The sequence below is a fragment of the Panthera leo genome, chromosome D2 (genome assembly GCF_018350215.1).
Source record: "Panthera leo isolate Ple1 chromosome D2, P.leo_Ple1_pat1.1, whole genome shotgun sequence".
In the NCBI taxonomy this organism is placed as follows: domain Eukaryota; kingdom Metazoa; phylum Chordata; class Mammalia; order Carnivora; family Felidae; genus Panthera; species Panthera leo.
The window spans coordinates 1,560,802-1,578,290 of record NC_056689.1 but is presented as its reverse complement, the minus strand read 5'-3'; the positions used below and the strand labels follow the sequence as shown (position 1 = coordinate 1,578,290).

The following is a 17,489-nucleotide window of genomic DNA, read 5'->3' as shown; positions in this document are numbered from 1 at the left end:
TACATTAAGTTTAGAGAGGTAACTAGATTGTAAGTCTATACCACAGCCAACAAAATGCTTTCAAAAACAGATACTTTTGCATTGTGAAAAAACTTTAGTCCTAGAAAGAGGTTACATCCAACTTTTTGACAAAATTCATCACCATGATCTTATTTGGTACAATATTTAACTGGTGTTTGTTTCTTTTCCATATATGCCAGCTACAATGCAAACTTCATGAAAGTAGAAATTTCTGTCTTTTCAAAATTCATATGTCCTACTTCCTAGAACAGTCGTTAAGTACATGAATGCGTGATAAGTATTTGTTAAATGAATATTCATTATAGCAGCAATGAATACTTAATTCCAGTGCTTTATTTTTGTTGCTGATATTGTATTTGTTTTAACCTTGTCATATGAACTTCTCTGTTGACTATGTTTCCCTTTAGAATGATTATGAAGAACATAATGGATTAAATGAATGCTCTGGTAAGCAAAACGCTAAAGTTATTTTCACTGTACAAAGAAGACAAACAAGATAAATCCTTTATCATTCAAAATCTTGGAATTTAAACAGTTGAAAGTACATTTTAGATGCGGTGCCTGGATGGATCAGTTGGTTAAGTATCTGACTCGATTTCAGCTCAGGTCATGATCCCATGGTTCGTGCGTTCAAGCTCTGCCTCGTCAGGCTCTGTGCTGACAGCCTGGAACCTGCTCGAGATTCTTTCTTCCTCTCTCTCTGCCCCTCCACCACTGGTGCTCACACGCTCGCTTGCTCTCTCTCTCTCTCTCACCCTCCCTCTCAAAATAATTTAGCGTTTTTTTAAAAAAAAAAACCAGAAAGTACATTTTTAGAAGAGATGTATGGTTTCACAGGGTTTGAATGTCAACCATGTAACAAGCAAATTTCTAAACCTTGCCATGTCTTTGCTCCCTCATACATAAATTGTGAGACTTTCGTAACACAACTGTTGAAGACCAAATTAGAGGACATATTTCATGTCACTATCAATGAATTGGCACCTTGGAAAAGTTCTATAAATGGTAGTTTTTGCAAGTATTATCTCTTGGGAGATTGTTAAGTGTTTGTATGGTTAGGCTGAATAATAATCAGCTTTCATCATGGAGTCCTCTCCTGTGTGTGTAGAAAGGACAGTGGGAAAGGGACATGGTCAATAATCTGTTCCAAGTTTGCCCACTGGGAGCGCTTTCAGACTGGCTTTAATGTCCTTTGATATGATGACATCCTTTAGTTTTCCTGACCACTTCCTTATTTTCAGGACCCATAAGATGCCCAAGGCCGATTTTGTATTTACTCTGTGTAGTCCTGGAATCAACAAATTCCCCATGGAAGCCTGATTTATTTAGAGGAAATTGGGATGTAGTCCATTGGTTTTTGCTCATTACAACTATTTCTGGGAAATATTTATACATATATACATGTGTGTGTGTGTGTGTGTGTGTGTAAACATGTATATATGTACACATGCTTATACATGCTGCCCTGCACACACATATGCATCTATTATTTGTTGTGTCCATGTGCACACATGCATAGAGGAGACACACACACACTCATGTGGTACCTCCAATCCAACATCTCAAGGGGATTCTAGCTTTCTGCCTTGCCTGTCACTACTTACTCTTAGGGAGTCCAGTCTCATGGTTACAATGAATTTACAGATTTGATCAACCCGAGTATACAAATAAATTAGTTCCAGAAATGCTACCACACACCTCTGTGAAAAACAAGGTTAACTACTGGAGCGGTGTTTGTGTAGAGTTCTGTCCTTAGCCTCGCCATCGCCAGTTAAACAGTGCCTTCCCAAGTTCCTCATGCTAATGCCTTTCTTCACACCCCTCACCACACTTACGGATTGCATCCAAATTCTCTCCAAGTTCTGCTTGATCTACTTTTAAAATCTTGCAAAAAGTTTTATTCAGAGCCTCCTCTACGGAGGAGCTTGGCCTCACCTCCACCTGCACACAAGGTCTCACCCACTGAGTCGGACCCCAGGCTGGGAGCCCTACCTGCTGCCAGGTGTGCTCTGCGATGGTACGGAAGACAGCTCAGGAGACCCCGTCGCTGTGAATCTAGCGCTGCACCTGCCAAGGGTCCTTGTCATCCAGGAATGCAGTCCTGTCCTCGCCGACGCCCACCACGAGCTGCAGAGGAAAGCAGGCCCCAAGCAGGGTCAGGTGGGGCCACCACCACCAAGCCCACCCCCACCCCAGCCTCTGCCCCATCCATCCCGCCCTTGTTGCCTTCGCTGACTCTGTGCCCGTGGGCCCCAGGGATGCCAGCATGGTTTTATTCACACAAGGTATGGGTGTCGCTCTGGGGTACGTGGTCTGCGGGTCCTGACAGATGCACACACTTGGCTGATCGCCATCGCGGCTTCTGAAGAGCTCCATCACTGCCAGAATCCCATGACCACCCCGTTCAGAGCCACCCCCCCGCCCCTAGACTGCCTCCTATCCCACATGTCACCAAAATGGAATAACACCACAGGTAGCTTCCTGGGTCCTAAATCCTTGTAAGATTCATTCACGCTCCATGAACTGGTTCTTCTCGCTGGAGAAGCAAGTGTTCTGCCGTCCTACGGACGCTCACCCACAAGGGCTTGAAGGAGAGCGGGTTTCCAGTTACTGGTGATGATGAATAAAGAACATCTGCATACTGATATATGTGAACAAAGTATCCATATCAGTAGAGGGGGAAGTCTAGGGTCATATGATAAATGCAGATTTAACCATATAGAAAACTGCCAAACTGCTTTGCAAAGTGGTTGTGGATTTAAATTACTAATTTTGTTGAGAACCTTTGTATGTTTGCTCACAAGGGATTTCAGCCTGTATTTTTCTTTCCTTCTCTTTTCTTTTTTCAAATAGGCTCCATACCTGACATCGGGCTTGAACCCATGACCCAGAATCAAGAGTCACATGCGCTACTGAGCCAGCCCAGGGCCCCTTACTTTTCTTATAATATCTTGTAAGACATTAGGAAAATGCTATCCCCACAAAATGAGTTGGGAGTATTTCCTCCTCTTCTAATCCCTGAAAGAGGCTGTGGAGAATAAATGCTATTTCTTCTTTAAACGCTTGCTAGACATTCACCACTGGAAAAAAATCTAGATTGGAAGCTTTCTTTGTTGGATGTTTTTTAATTATGAATTCAATTTTTTTAACAGGTATGGCTACCTGTTCTTGAGAAACCTTTGTTAATTTGTGTGTTCACACAAAAAAATTTAAATACTGTATGTTTTCTGGAATTTTTTAATTTAAGAAATACAGGCATATCTCAAAGTTACTGAGGGCTAAGTTCTGGACCACCATAAAGTGAGTCAAATAAATTTTTCGGTTTCCCATTACACATAAAAGTTATTTTATATTATACTATAGACTACACTGTAGTCTAAATTTGGTAGAGCATTATGTCTATGAAAAATGTATATGCCTTAATTTAAAAAATTTCTATATGAGCTTTCAGTAACTGTAATCACTGATCACCACAAAAATATAGTAATAATGACAAAGTTGGAAATATTGCAAGAATTACCAAAATGATACATGGAGTGAGCAAACGCATTGGAAAAATGGCACCGGTAGATTTGGTCAATGCAGGGTTGCCACAAGACTCCAATTTGTAAAAACACAGCATCTGTGAGATGCAAAGAAACAAAGCACAATACAGTAGGGGTACACCTGTATTAAGATTAGTCGATGGGCAGGGGGTGCCTGGGTGGCTCAGTTGGTTGGTGTCTGACTTCAGCTCAGGTCATGATCTCACGATTTGGGAGTTCAAGCCCCGCGTCGGACCCCGTGCTGACAGCATGGAGCACGAGCAGACGTCTGGTAATTAGATCCTTGCACATACAGATAGCTCACTCAAATAAAAGTTATCATCTCTGGTAGTAGCTCTCTCTGAGCCAGCTCCCCCACCAATCTAAATTATTTTAGGTAGTTCAGGGAGAGATATAAAGGTTTTCTTGATGGGGTGCCTGGTGGCTCAGTTGATTGAATGTCTGACTCTTGATTTTGGCTCAGGTCATGATCCCAGAGTCTTGGGATAGATCCCCAAGTCAGGCTCCATGCTTAGCATGGAGCCTGCTTGGGATTATCTCCCTCTCCCTATGCCTGTCTCCCCCACTCAGTCTCTCTTTAAAAATTAATTAATTAATTAATTAAAAAGAAAAAAGAAAATCATCTGTTAAAAAAAAGTTTTCTTGAGTCTGCTGAATCTTGGTTGCCTTCAGCTCAAAATAATATACATGCCAAAATGGCATATTTGGGGGTCACATATTCTCCCCTCCACCCAAAAGAATTACTTGAATATAATATTCTCTAAATAAATCCCAAGACCCGAGAATCTTTTAGAGAGAACAAGAAGTTCTATCAGTGAGAAAACCAGCCCATTTAGCAAAACCCTAATGTCATGCAGAAGGTATGCTTTCTTGATATACAAAATTTTAAAAGGCCTGGAAACCTCAATTTCAATCCTTGAGTAGGAATTTCCTATTGATAGCTTGTTTTAAATGCTACTATCCAAACTATTAAACAAAAATTGATCTGACAGACTAGTATTAAAATTCCATGCAAATAAAACACATATTGAAAGAAAAGTCAGTCGACTAAGAAACTGAAAGCCATCAAATTGTACTTAAGCTAGAGGACAGTTGAACTGCAATATCTGAACCCTAACCCAAGTGCCTAAAAATTGCTGAATTCTTCCTTTCTTCCTGCTTAATAATGTTCTCAGTGCTTATAAAATATACGTATGTTAACTAACGGTTTCAATTTTATTATTACTAAAAAGCCACGGTGCCATGCGGAACGGAAGCTCTAGCTGGATGCTGTCATGCGAGACAATAACGGAAGAAGGCAGAGGCCAGAGAGGAGCACTGACAAATCGAACATGTGACTGAAGCTTTCCTGGAAGTTCAAGTCCAGCCCTGCTGCCAGAGGAGGCTAGCAGAGCACCACTCCAGCCTTTACCACATGCAGACGAGGGGCCACCCAAGAACTAGTGAAATCAAAAATAAAAATCAATTATTATTGCTATAAGCCAATAAAAATTTTTAAAGTCAGTACATTTCTATGCCATCCTACTCTTCTATAGTAAAGTCATTCTACAATATTCATATTTTTCAAAATGTTCTGGTCAAAATTATTCTTTGAAATCCTGTCTCAAATATTTTTACTGCTTATTCTGATTTTAAAATATAAGCTCAGTATAGACATTTAAAAATATCATAAAGATATTATAAATATACCAATAACATTACTTTATTTCCTATTTTATTTATTTATTTATTTTAATTCAAGATAGTTAACACACAGTGTAGTATTGACTTCAGGAGTAGAACCCACTGATTCATCACTTACATGTAACACCCAGTGCTCATCCCAACAAGTGCCCTCCTTAATGCCCATCACCCATCCAGCCCATCTCCCCCACCCACTTCCCCTCCAGCAACCCTCCGTTTGTTCTACTTAAGAGTTTCTTATGGTTTGCCTCCCTGTTTTTATCTTATTTCTCCTTCCCTTCTCCCATGTTCATCTGTTATGTTTCTTGAATTCCACATATGAATGAAATCATATATTTGTCTTTCTGACTTATTTCACTTAGCATACTCTAGTTCCATGCACATTGTTGCAAATGGCAAGATTTCATTATTTTTGATCACCATTGTACATATATATTATCTATATATTCACATATACCACATCTTCTTTACCCATTCATCAGTTGATGGACATTTGGGCTCTTTCCATATTTTGGCTATTGTTGATAGTGCTGCTATAAACATCGGGGTGCGTGTGCCCCTTTGAATCAGCGTTTTTGTATTCTTTGGGTAAATACCTAGTAGTCCAATTGCTGGATCATGAGGTAGTCATATTAACTTTTTGAGGAACCTCCGTACTCCTTTCCAGAGTGGCTGCACCAGTTTGCATTCCCAGGAAAAGCACAAAAGTGTCCCCCTTTCTCCACATCGTCGCCAACACCTGCTGTTGCCTGAGTTGTTCATTTTAGCCATTGTGACTGGTGTGAGGTGGTATCTCATTGTGGTTTTGATTTGTATTTCCCTGATGATGAGCGATGTTGAGCATCTTTTCATGTGTCTGTTAGCCATCTGGATGTCTTCTTTGGAAAAGTGTCTGTTCATGTCTTCTGCTCTTTTCTTCACTGGATTCTTTGTTTTTTGGGTGTTGAGTTTGGTAAGTTCTTTATAGATTTTGGATACTAACCCTTTATCTGATATGTCATTTGCAAATATCTTCTACCATTCCATAGATTGACTTTTAGTTTTGTTGATTGTTTCCTGTGCTGTGCAGAACATTTTTTTATCTTGATGAGGTCCCAATAGTTCATTTTTGCTTTTCTTTCCCTGTCTCCAGAGACATGTCTAGTAAGAAGCTGCTGTGGCCGAGGTCAAAGAGGCTGCTGCCTGCTTTCTCCTCGAGGACTTTGATGGCTTCCCGTCTTATGTGTAGGTCTTTCATCCATTTTGAGTTTATCTTTTGAGTATGGTGTAAGAAAGTGGCTCAGGTTCATTCTTCTGCATGTCACTGTCCAGTTTTCCCAGCATGATTTGAAGAGACTGGCTTTTTTCCATTGGATATTCTTTCCTGCTTTTCAAGGATTAGTTGGCCATACATTTGTGGATCCGTATCTATTCTGTATCACTGATCTGAGTGTCTGTTTTTGCGCCAGTACCATAATGTCTTAATGATTCCAGCTTTAAGTCCGGGATTGTCATGCCTCCGGCGTTAGTTTTCTTTTTCAACACTACTTTGGCTATTCATGGTCTTTTCTGGTTCCATACAAATTTTAGGATTGCTTGTTCTAGCTCTGTGAAGAATGCTGGTGTTATTTTGATAGGGATTGCATCGAATGTGTAGATTACTTTGGGTAATATAGACATTTTAACAATATTTATTCTTCCAATCCCTGAGCATGGAATATTTTCCATTTGTGTCTTCTTCAATTTCTTTCATTAAGCCTTCTATAGTTTTCAGCAAACAGATCTTTTATCTCTTTGGTTAGTTTTATTTCTAGGTATTTTATGATTTCTGGTGCCATTGGAAGTGGGATGGATTCCTTGATTTCTCTTTCTGCTGCTTCATTATTGGTGTATAGAAATGCAACCGATATCTGTATGTTGATTCTATATCCTGAGACTTTACTAAATTTACGTATCAGTTCTTGCAGTTTTTTGGTGGAGTTTTTCTTGTTTTCCCTATAGATTATCATATCATCTGCAAAGAGTGAAAGTTTGACTTCTTTGCCAATTTGTATGCCTTTATTTCTTTCTTGTTGTCTGATTGCTGAGGCTAGGACTTCCAGTACTATGTTAAACAAACAGCAGTGAGAGTGGACATCCACCTGTGTTGGGCTCTGTGTGGAGTCTGCTTGGGATTCTCTCTCTCTCCTCTCTCTGCCCCTCCCTCCACTTGTGCATGCCCTCTCTCTCTCTCAAAATAAATAACTGTAAAACACTATCAAGCCATGATCCATGTGATTAACAATGTCTGCAGTTTGCATAATGCTGAACCTGATGTCATTATATATTTTCAGAGTCTTTTAGACGTACTTTATTGTTCACTTATTATTCTGTGTATTTTCTGAGATGAATCACATATAATCTTTCTAATTCTCCATGATTAAACAGAATAAACTTCAGGATGAAAGCTGACAATGAATAACCTTTGAAAACACATTCATTTAATGCTACATATCCATATCCCATTTTAGAATGTTTGAATAAGTTAAAGCAACACATTTTCATTGAAAAGTATGTTTAAGTAGTCGTTCTAATTCACTAAATGAAATACCTCAACTACAAAGTGTTCAAACAAGTTTCATCCTTTCCCACTGCTGTACTACATCCTTATTTCCTCCCATCATTCTCAAAGCCACTCTAAATAATGTGTGAGTCTATTATACGTTAGCATAATGAATCATGGGTTTTTGTAAACCCCGCAGAGAAGGCTACCCTTGGGTAACTAAGCCTCACCAACTGAAGCGCAAAGCCTCTTGGTCTGGAGATGTTGCTGAGTCCCAGACTCACACAGAATGATCTCAATGAAGGTCCTGGGAACTACTGAGGTCAGACAGAAGGTCTGTCCAATCTTAATGGCTCAACATTGTATCAAACAGGTCCTTTAAAGGACTCACCACAAAAATTATCAGAGGCACCAGATTCTACTGGGAATTCAACTGAGTCATAAACTTCTTCTCCACATCTATTGCTCTTTATTTCTTCATGCCCAACAATTATTAATCCCTACAGCTTGTCTCAGATACCAGTTCCTCAAAAGCCTTACCCAACTCCTACATACTTGTTTTAAGGGCTCTCCCTGCATGTCTCTTGGCAATGTGCTTGAGAATTACAGACTTGTACCAGACTTCATTTCAATCACATACACAGCATTTCCCTTACTAAATGGTAAGTCTCCTTGGTGTTAGCAGCTCTGACTCAAACTCAGAATCATTTGTTTTACTCATCTCTTTTCAATCTCTAGTAGTTGCAACAGTGACTATAACTTGAGGGTAGCCAATGGATATTTAATTAAAGGTTCAAGCATTTTTAGAAATTATCTCAGTTTCATAGCTTTCTTATTAAAAGGCCCATTTCTTTATTGACTTGGTTCTTCCTGCAGGAGGACTGCACCCGTTGTGATTTTAAGACTTTCAACCTTATATAGCTGCATGATCCTTTCACTTACTTACTGGTATATGTTTTCCTTGGGCTTTTCAGCTCTGGGTTAGGGATTAACATGGCCTGTGGTCACATAATTTAGATAAAACAGATCCCCCAAGAAGATTAAGGAAGCCTGGGACCATCACTGAGTTTCTTGTATTATCCAGCACTTCCATTAGTGCTGTGCACTTTCTGTCCACTTCCATTCGTTATATTTACTCATCAGAGGACCACACACTCCTACAGTAACATAATTTTATCAAATCTTTGTCCAAGAATATACTGTTTTGTTACATTAGTTCTTATATTTAAGTCTCAGTAATCATGCCAAGGTCCACCACAACAAAATGCAAGCAGATGTGGGAAGAACGTGGAGAATTACCATCCCCAGCTGGACACATCTTTATAAACTGTGCAGGATGGATTATGACTCTCTCAATTTGTTAAATCTGGTGGATATCTACTGTTCTTAAATTCAGAACTATCTACTCAAATGATATAAGACTTAGTATCATCCACTAAGAAAGATCTGTCACTTGTGTGTGTGTGTGTGGGGGGGGGGGGAATAGGACAAAGACACCATGAGGAGATGTGTTATAAAATTAAGAAATACAAGGAAACTACCAAACACACACATAAATATTATTTCTGCTTGTTTACTTGGGTTTACAGTGATTAAGACTGAATGTTTATTGTAATAGTTTTATAGATTAAAGCAAAAAATAACTTGGAAGTATAATGGAAAAGTAAACTAAAACTTAATTATTTGAAATTCTACTAAATACCCATTTATTGACTCTAAACGCTGTATGTAACTTCAATGTTGTTTACTAATTGCACAGAACATTTTAAGTGCCTTATAATTCAAGGTCAAAATCACTGCCAATCTGGAGAACAATGTCTTTTTTTTTAATCTTTATTTATTTTTGAGAGAGAGAGAGAGAGAGCATGAGCAATGGAGGGGCAGGGACAGAGGGAGACAGTGTCCGAAGCAGGCTCCAGGCTCTGAGCTGTAGCACAGAGCCCGAATCAGGGCTGCAACTCACAAATCACAAATTTGTGACCTGAACCAAACTCGGACGCTTAACCCACTGAGCCACGCAGGCGCCCCTGGAGAACAATTTCGAATAAAATACTGACATGACATATCATTTGTAGCCATAATTTTGCAAGTATAGCCTCTGGGCAGTAAAATAATAACCTTACTTAAAAAAATAAATATGAAATACGTATTTGTATTTAAATAAGCATTCTTTGAAAATGTGTTTTGGAAATAATCGAAATGTCCATCCAAATGTTTAAAGTTAAGTATTACACATGATGGAACACTATGTGGCCATCAAGAAATATAATTACATACCAATCATGTATCTAGTATATACCCAGCAGTGTGCGTAAAAACAAACATAATAGTGTTCATACACATCCACATGTACACATATCTGGAGTAGCCTTAATTGTACGCCTTTATTTTCAAATTTATCTACATTGATAACATACTGCTTTGATAAAAAGGTTAAAAATTTTGGAGGTTTCCCAAAATCCCCAGGAAGCCATAAGTGCAGCGCTAAAAGTTGAATAATAACAACGACAGACCCCAGCTTCTCTGTTACTATTTTGCTTTCATCTTCTCCGTCTAGGAACATGATTTTCTGTCTCAAACAGAGCGAATACCATTGAGAGGACTCTGAATGTTCACAGTTGCCCAACTGCCAGGCAACTTTTACGTGATGAATGAATCCAAGTCTTTGCCAGAATGGAAGATGGATCAGGAATTGAGTCTGGACAGATGTGATCCTTCCGGAATCGGAAAGAACAGGAGGGGAGTCAGAAAGCCACAGATGGGCCAATGATCAGTTTTCCAAAAATATGAAGGAGGATATTGCAAAACATGTTTCAGGGAAGTTAAAGTCCGTTAAAGCAACGTAAAGTCAGATTTTAGAACGATTACTTAAGACGGCAATTTATCAATCGTATCTGTGATTACAGGAGGGAGTTTTCTAAAAATTAATTAATGAGCCCCTTTCCTTGTCTCCTTTTTATACACTAATCACCATACTTAGAAATTCTAGAAATACAGTAAAAGCAGTGAAGCTGAATTTGAGCAAAGAATTAGTAAGTTTTCCAGAATAGTTTTGTGAGACTGACGTGGGCTTTGTGCTTGTCTAAAAACATTTTAATCAATATTTAAATTATAATACTCAAGTGCAATTTAGAATCAATTTCAAATGGTACTTCAACTACTATACTGAGTTTAGCCTGCTTCAACTCACTGTAAGTCTGTGAAGCTATAAAAGTCTGTGGGGCACCTGGGTGGCTCTGTCAGTTAAGCATCCAACTTGACTGTGGCTCAGGTCGTGATCTCAGGGTTTGAGATGAAGCCCCACTTCCGGCTTTGCACTGATCACAGAGCCTGCTTGACACTCTCGCTCCTCTGCCCCTCCCCCCCACTTGTGCTTTTTCTCTCAAAAAAATAAATAAATATTTTTAAAAGTCTATTTGTTTATGTTTGAAGAAGACACAAAGCTGGAAGCCTTGTTGAATATGTCTGGTAACAGACTGAAAGAGATACTGGCAAACCTAAAGCAACACATTAATATTTAAAAAATTGAAAAATGGTGATGATGATAATAATCCTACACTTAGGTCTAAAAAATGGTGTATTCAGAATGGAGAAAATCTAGCTAAACAAAAGTTAATATCAAAAGGTTAAAAATTAAATTTATTCAACACGATTCAGGAGTATGATAAATCCAAGCAATGGCTGTCTTAATTTACATTCCACAAAAGAGGTGATCGTCCTATTATATACCAGACAGAAAGGCCATTCGCAAGACTTTGTATTTCATTCTGGATAGTATTTATCAGGACATGATATACAACATGTTTATATTAAGGTAACAAAAACAATAAAATGAGGAACTAAAAGATTTGTTTGCCTGTAAAAAGAATACTGATGAATCAGAAGATATAATAATTGTTACAATCAAGTGTTTCATAAGCCTTCGGATGAAGAGGTACAATGATAAATGACATTGGTTTTGCACAAAAAATCTAGGCTCTAGCAAGAAAGATTTCATCTCAATGACTACGTGGATTTTTATTAGAGAATCACTTGCGAGGTGTTGCAGCATTTAAAGGTGCAACTTTTCAATCCAGCAGATGATGAGTGAGATGTGGTTCTGTCACGTAATGAATGTGTGACCCTAGGAAATCGAGGCAACTGTCGGGGATTCAAATCCATCCTCTGTGAAAGGATGGTTCTGCTGAGGTTCAGGAGGATCAAATGACAGTGTGGATAAAATACTTGGCACAATGCCTGCTACCACGGAGAACACTCAATACATAGTGACTATCTTCTATTTGATGCCATTCGTCAAATGTGCCTCACCAGCCAGAATTCTTGGTAGCAAACAACAGAAATGCACGGACTCCATTAGCTAGAATGAAGTCTGGCTGCAAGTGACAACCAAAGACCAATTCTAAAATCCCAGTTGCTTCAAGTTGTAACCTGCTGAACGGAGCCCTTTATTACTTCTGCACTCACTTATCACCTTCCAAATAAATACTAGACTGAAAGACACCAACTTATGTCAGAGTCTCTTACTGGGGGATCAATCTTACACCAAGTCATCCCAGATATGATCCTAAGAATCAGAACCCTCCCACGGATTTGATGAAATCTGATGAAACCCTCGCATGGATCACCCTCTGAGCAGACGGCAACAAGGCCCTCCTGCTTTCTGATGATGTGACGGTAAATACAAAGAAGCCTGATGGCAAACCCTTACAAGTGTCCCCGGTAGGAGGGACGAAAAGGGACCTTACAACTTCGGATGGGCTATTTGGTTGCAGGTTTGGGGAACTGCAAACCGCCACATTTACCTGAGCACTCTGTGATAAGATAAAAAAGAGAGAGGGAGGCAAACCACAAGAGACCCTTTTAAATACAGAGAACAAACTGAGGGCTGTTGGTGGGGTGCTGGGCGGGGGACGGGCTAAATGGGTGATCGGCAGTGAGGAGGACACTTGTTGGGATGAGCACTGGGTGTTATACGTTAAGTGGTGAACCACTAAATTCCACTAAATTCTACTCCTGAAATCATTATTACACCATATGTTAACTAACTTGGATATAAATAAATAAATAAATAAATAAATAAATAAATAAATAAATAAATAGCTTATGTTCTTTATTCTTCTTTTAAAAAAAAAAAAAAAAAAAAACGGAAAAGAAATCCTTACTTCTTGTGCTATAAGAAAGCTGCTTCCTCTGGCCTGGAGACAACACAGAGCTTCGGATGGTGAGACCAGGACAAGATGATGTTTATCCCCATCGAGATCTGCCCTCCTCTCCTCTAGATGCCTTTAGTCTGTGACCGATAGTCAGGTGTGTGCGGATAGCCTGATAAAAGAAATGCTGTCCCTCCTTTGGGGGGAAAGAGATGAAGAGGCATAGTGGGCCACAGCTAACCCGTACCATCCAGATCTAGAACAGTATGCACAGGAGGGAATGTCTGAGCCCCCTGGAGCAAAGTCCCCGCGGCTTGCTGGGGGGACACCAACTACACCACCCAACCAAGGGCACTGCCACAGACTCTGCATTACATATAGGTTTTCAATCACTGTTATCCCTTCCTTGATTATCTCACGACTAATATAAAGACATACTACCATTTAAAGATACAGCTAACTCCAACAACATGGATTTGAACTGGGAGGGTTCACTTACATGGGGATTTTTTTACAAGCACAGTGCAGTACTGTAAATGTATTTTCTCTTCCATATGAATTTAATAACATGTTCCTCTCTATAGTTATTCTGTGAATATACATATGACATATAAAATATGGGTTGATCCACTATTTCTGTTATTGGTAAGGCCTCCAGTGAAGTTAGTGGTTAAGTCTGGGGAGAGCCCAAAGTTACAGGCAGATTTTGGACTGTAGGGATGGGAGGGCACCCCTAACCCCCACATCGTTCAAGGGTCAACTATATACTGTCCTAGGCAAGATTTGTAAGTTCAAGGCTCGTACTAGTGTGCAAACCTTTCGTGTTAAGAAGACACTGTCAACTGATTAAAAACAGTAAATGAGAATGCCTGTAACTGGGTCGTGTTCTGTTAAGATCATATAGCCAGCACCATCTCCAACAATCTTATGTCTGTACTTTGCAGGTTTTATTTCGCTATAAAATTCCTGAAGATATTTGAGACTCTGATCCTCTTTTTCATTTTTGAAACTATTTTCCATCTCTTTTATGCACAGGTACTAAATATTTCCAATATGAATACTCTCAAATCATTCCTAATCTTCATACTGCTTGGCATAGATATGTGCTTCATAAATGTTCATTTGATAGTGAATACGTTTAGTATTCCATATAAGCTATGTTTCAATTACAGCACACCTTGATTATCTATTACAGAGGATATAAATATTCTGCACAGGAACTAGAAAACCACTGTAATTTTTTCCATTCCCGAACACTATTTTATCCCCTCTTTTTTGTACCTTTTATTTATTTTCATTTAGGACTCATCAAATAGAATGCATTTGATGTTTTAGTATTTATTTCATGTCTGTGTTTCTTCCACTTATAAGAATTTAAGTTCCATGTGGGCAGATATTTTGGACTGTGTCATTCACTCTATCTCCTCAGAGCCTAGAACAGTGCCTGGAACATAGCCAGTGATTGATAAACGTTTGTTCAATCACTAAAGGAAATGTCAGTAGCACTTACATGTGGACAGGAAAATGGTTATCAGAATTCAAGATCACACTGGCAACACTGCATTCCTTCAGTCGTGAAGCCATCGTGGCAGAACCAGAGGATGAAATGTCCCAAGCTCTCCTACTTATGTCAAGCAGTTATGCCAAATGTGGCCACAGCATGTTGCCGACAACTGTATATCTGACAAGCATCGTTTGATCAACTCGACATATGGCCACACCTTGAAACCACTGCTACAACTGAGATAATAAACACATCCATCACTCTTCAAAGCTCCCTCATGTCCTTTGCTATTCTCCCTCTCTACCCACCACTAACCTACCTCTTATGTCCAACCACTGATTTCTTATCCATCACGAAGATCTGCCTGCACTAGGTAAGACTGGCTAGCATGTGTCGCCAGTAGTAAGCATTCATTTAGCCCACAAGTCTGCGGGCGATTTAAGGGCTGACTGACCTAGGCTAGGCTAGTATCTGCTCCACACATCACTCATACTCCTGCCCAGGTAGGTCATCTCCTGGTGATGGCAGTGGCATAAAGGAAGAATCCCAAATCTGCAAGCAACTTTCAACCTTTTAGTCCAGTCACACCCAATAATATTCCATTGGCCAAAGCAAATCTTACAGTCAATCCAAAGTCAAGGGGTGGGAACATCTACTTTTCCTCTTTAGGACATCCACTCGGCAGAGGATGTTGATTCAGAGAGGGCAGAGGTGTGGGAAGTGAGGAAATGTGCTGTTAATACAGTAAGCCACACCAGGAGACAGACTGGCTTACTCAATTTTGTGAATTCCCATGCCTTCCATAGAATGTTCTTCTTAAGTTATCCTAGTGATCTAGTAATTCTTTGTGCTGAACAGAGCCCTCAGAGACTTTCAAACTAAAATAAATTACCAAAAGGTTTTGTTCTTCTGTAACAAGCAAGAATATCAAACACTCTTCAAAGTATAATCCATAAATTTAGTTGATTTGTTATTTTTAAGTCTCCAATTTCCCCAAAACATTTTTTAACACATAACAATGAAAGACAAAGCAGTAACACATGATGAGTAAAATGAAAGGATACGAGCTAGCTCTTGTCTATCTTATTTCTTCATAACCATGTTAATAATCTGTGACTGTAAATTTACTACCTACAATTATGAATTACCATGATTATCAGGTCTTTTGGTACCAGAAATAGTCTTTTGTACCTCTGTTACCTGTTTCTCACCTTAAATTGTACCTTCCATTAGTATTTTTTAAGTCCTCTTTATTTTCTTACATTAAGCCCACAAAAGTATATTTGCTTATACAAATTACCTTGTGTATCCATGTACAAAACGGCCAGTTGTAAAATTTAATAAGCTACTCATATATACAAAAATGTCATGTACTTCTAATCATAATAAGTAGATGCTAGCCATCATGTACCAGATACACTAAAACAGTTTGAGTTAAAAAGTATATATTTTATATGTACATTTTGCAAAGTATTTAAAAGTATTTTAATCACCAAATATCAACAGTCTAAACTTCATTGAATTTTTGCTATTACATAAACTTAACATGCTAACTCATCACCGTTTAAATATTGGTTTGTGGTTTTTTACAGTTCTCATAATTCTACGGGTAACTACTTATGAGAACAAAAGCTGATTTCTAGAATACCCACCTGAAACTCGCCTTTCAAAACAAAGCTAACAGGGAGTCTTTAAAAGTCAGCATTATACCTTCTCATATCACACACAGGGCAGATTACGAATCCAATTAAATTCAATATTGGCCACTCGGTGGAGCATGTAACCTGAATGAGCGGCAGAGACAAGAGAACGGAGTTCAAAGGAAGGGCTGGTAGAGAAGTTGAGCTTCTTGTGAAGCGAGGAATCTCTTCCGGAGGGCTGAACCCAAACATGCAAGATGCGTGTGTGTGTGTCAACAGGCCCTCCCGCACGATCTGAGTGCTGCACAGCGCATGCAGCGCTTTCAGACAACAGCGTGATCACAGAAGGTCTTAGACCGTACGCGGTTTCCCGGCTCTGCCTCACGGTCTGCAGCTGCTCTCGCCAACCCAGCAACCACTAACCACTAGCACTGAAGCTGTGGGCAGCGTGGACCGACATGTACCGAAGGGCAAAACACACGCTCTATTTGAAAGCCTGGTACTAAAAAATAAGGCACGATATCGCACTAGCAATTTTCCACTGCTAATGTGTTTCCAAGATAATATTTTAGATAAATATTTACTCTCTAGTATTACGACAAGCAAATTTTCAATTACGTATATGGCTGGTATTATATCTCTAATTGACAGTGCTAGACCAGAGAGAGGCTAAATCTTCCAGAAGAATTCTTTCCCTGAGTAATTCACGTGATTCCAGATGTACGTAACAAAAATATCAGTAAGAGTATGGAAATACATGTATTCTACTAGTGGCCCCATAAAACTTGTATCTTAACAAAACTGGAGGAAAGATACATATTCTTTGTTTGAAAGAACAAGTGAAATTTCTTACTACAGAGGCCACTAAGTAAAATTTCTTACTACAGAGGCTAAGAGAAAGTTCTATCATGAATTACAAGAACCCTGAGAGAGCCAAATCCAGAAATGTAAGATTTCAATAAAACAAAGAATAACTTAATGCAAACATTATATGTAATTTAATCCAGATATGAACAATTTAGGCCACAAAGAAGGAAAGTCTCATTAGTTTTACTTGAGTTTCACTGTGAGTGATATGGTTCATTTGATCTTGAAATACATAATATAAGTTTTAAAGCCATGAAAATCAATTCTGGAAAAAGCCTTTAAAGAGACGTTTCATGTTTTTACACAGTTATGGGTGATGTGCTTTTGGTTTAAGGTAAGAACATCTCACTTCTCCTGGTTTATAGCAAACGTCCTCATCTCAGTTTTCAATAACATATTTTCTCACATTCTCGGAGACATGATTTTATTTTAACCATGATAGCTATCAGTACATCATTTAATTTTATATCCACATGTAAATGGCCTAAGTTTTCCATAATTGGGTATTAATACGATTGAACAACTGAACCAAATGTAACCAAATCACTCAGGTAAATA

At 38.9% G+C, this 17,489-nt stretch overlaps 1 protein-coding gene across 1 annotated transcript in view; it reads right to left on the bottom strand.

Annotated features, from left to right (window-relative positions):
• The window catches only part of LOC122202657, a 193,136-nt gene that overhangs the window by 149,105 nt on the left and 26,542 nt on the right, over positions 1 to 17,489 (bottom strand). The window contains exon 3 of the mRNA XM_042909087.1: positions 2,014 to 2,148. Within this exon, the coding sequence (XP_042765021.1) occupies positions 2,014 to 2,148 (135 nt within the window). The remainder of the gene's footprint in view (positions 1 to 2,013; positions 2,149 to 17,489) is intronic.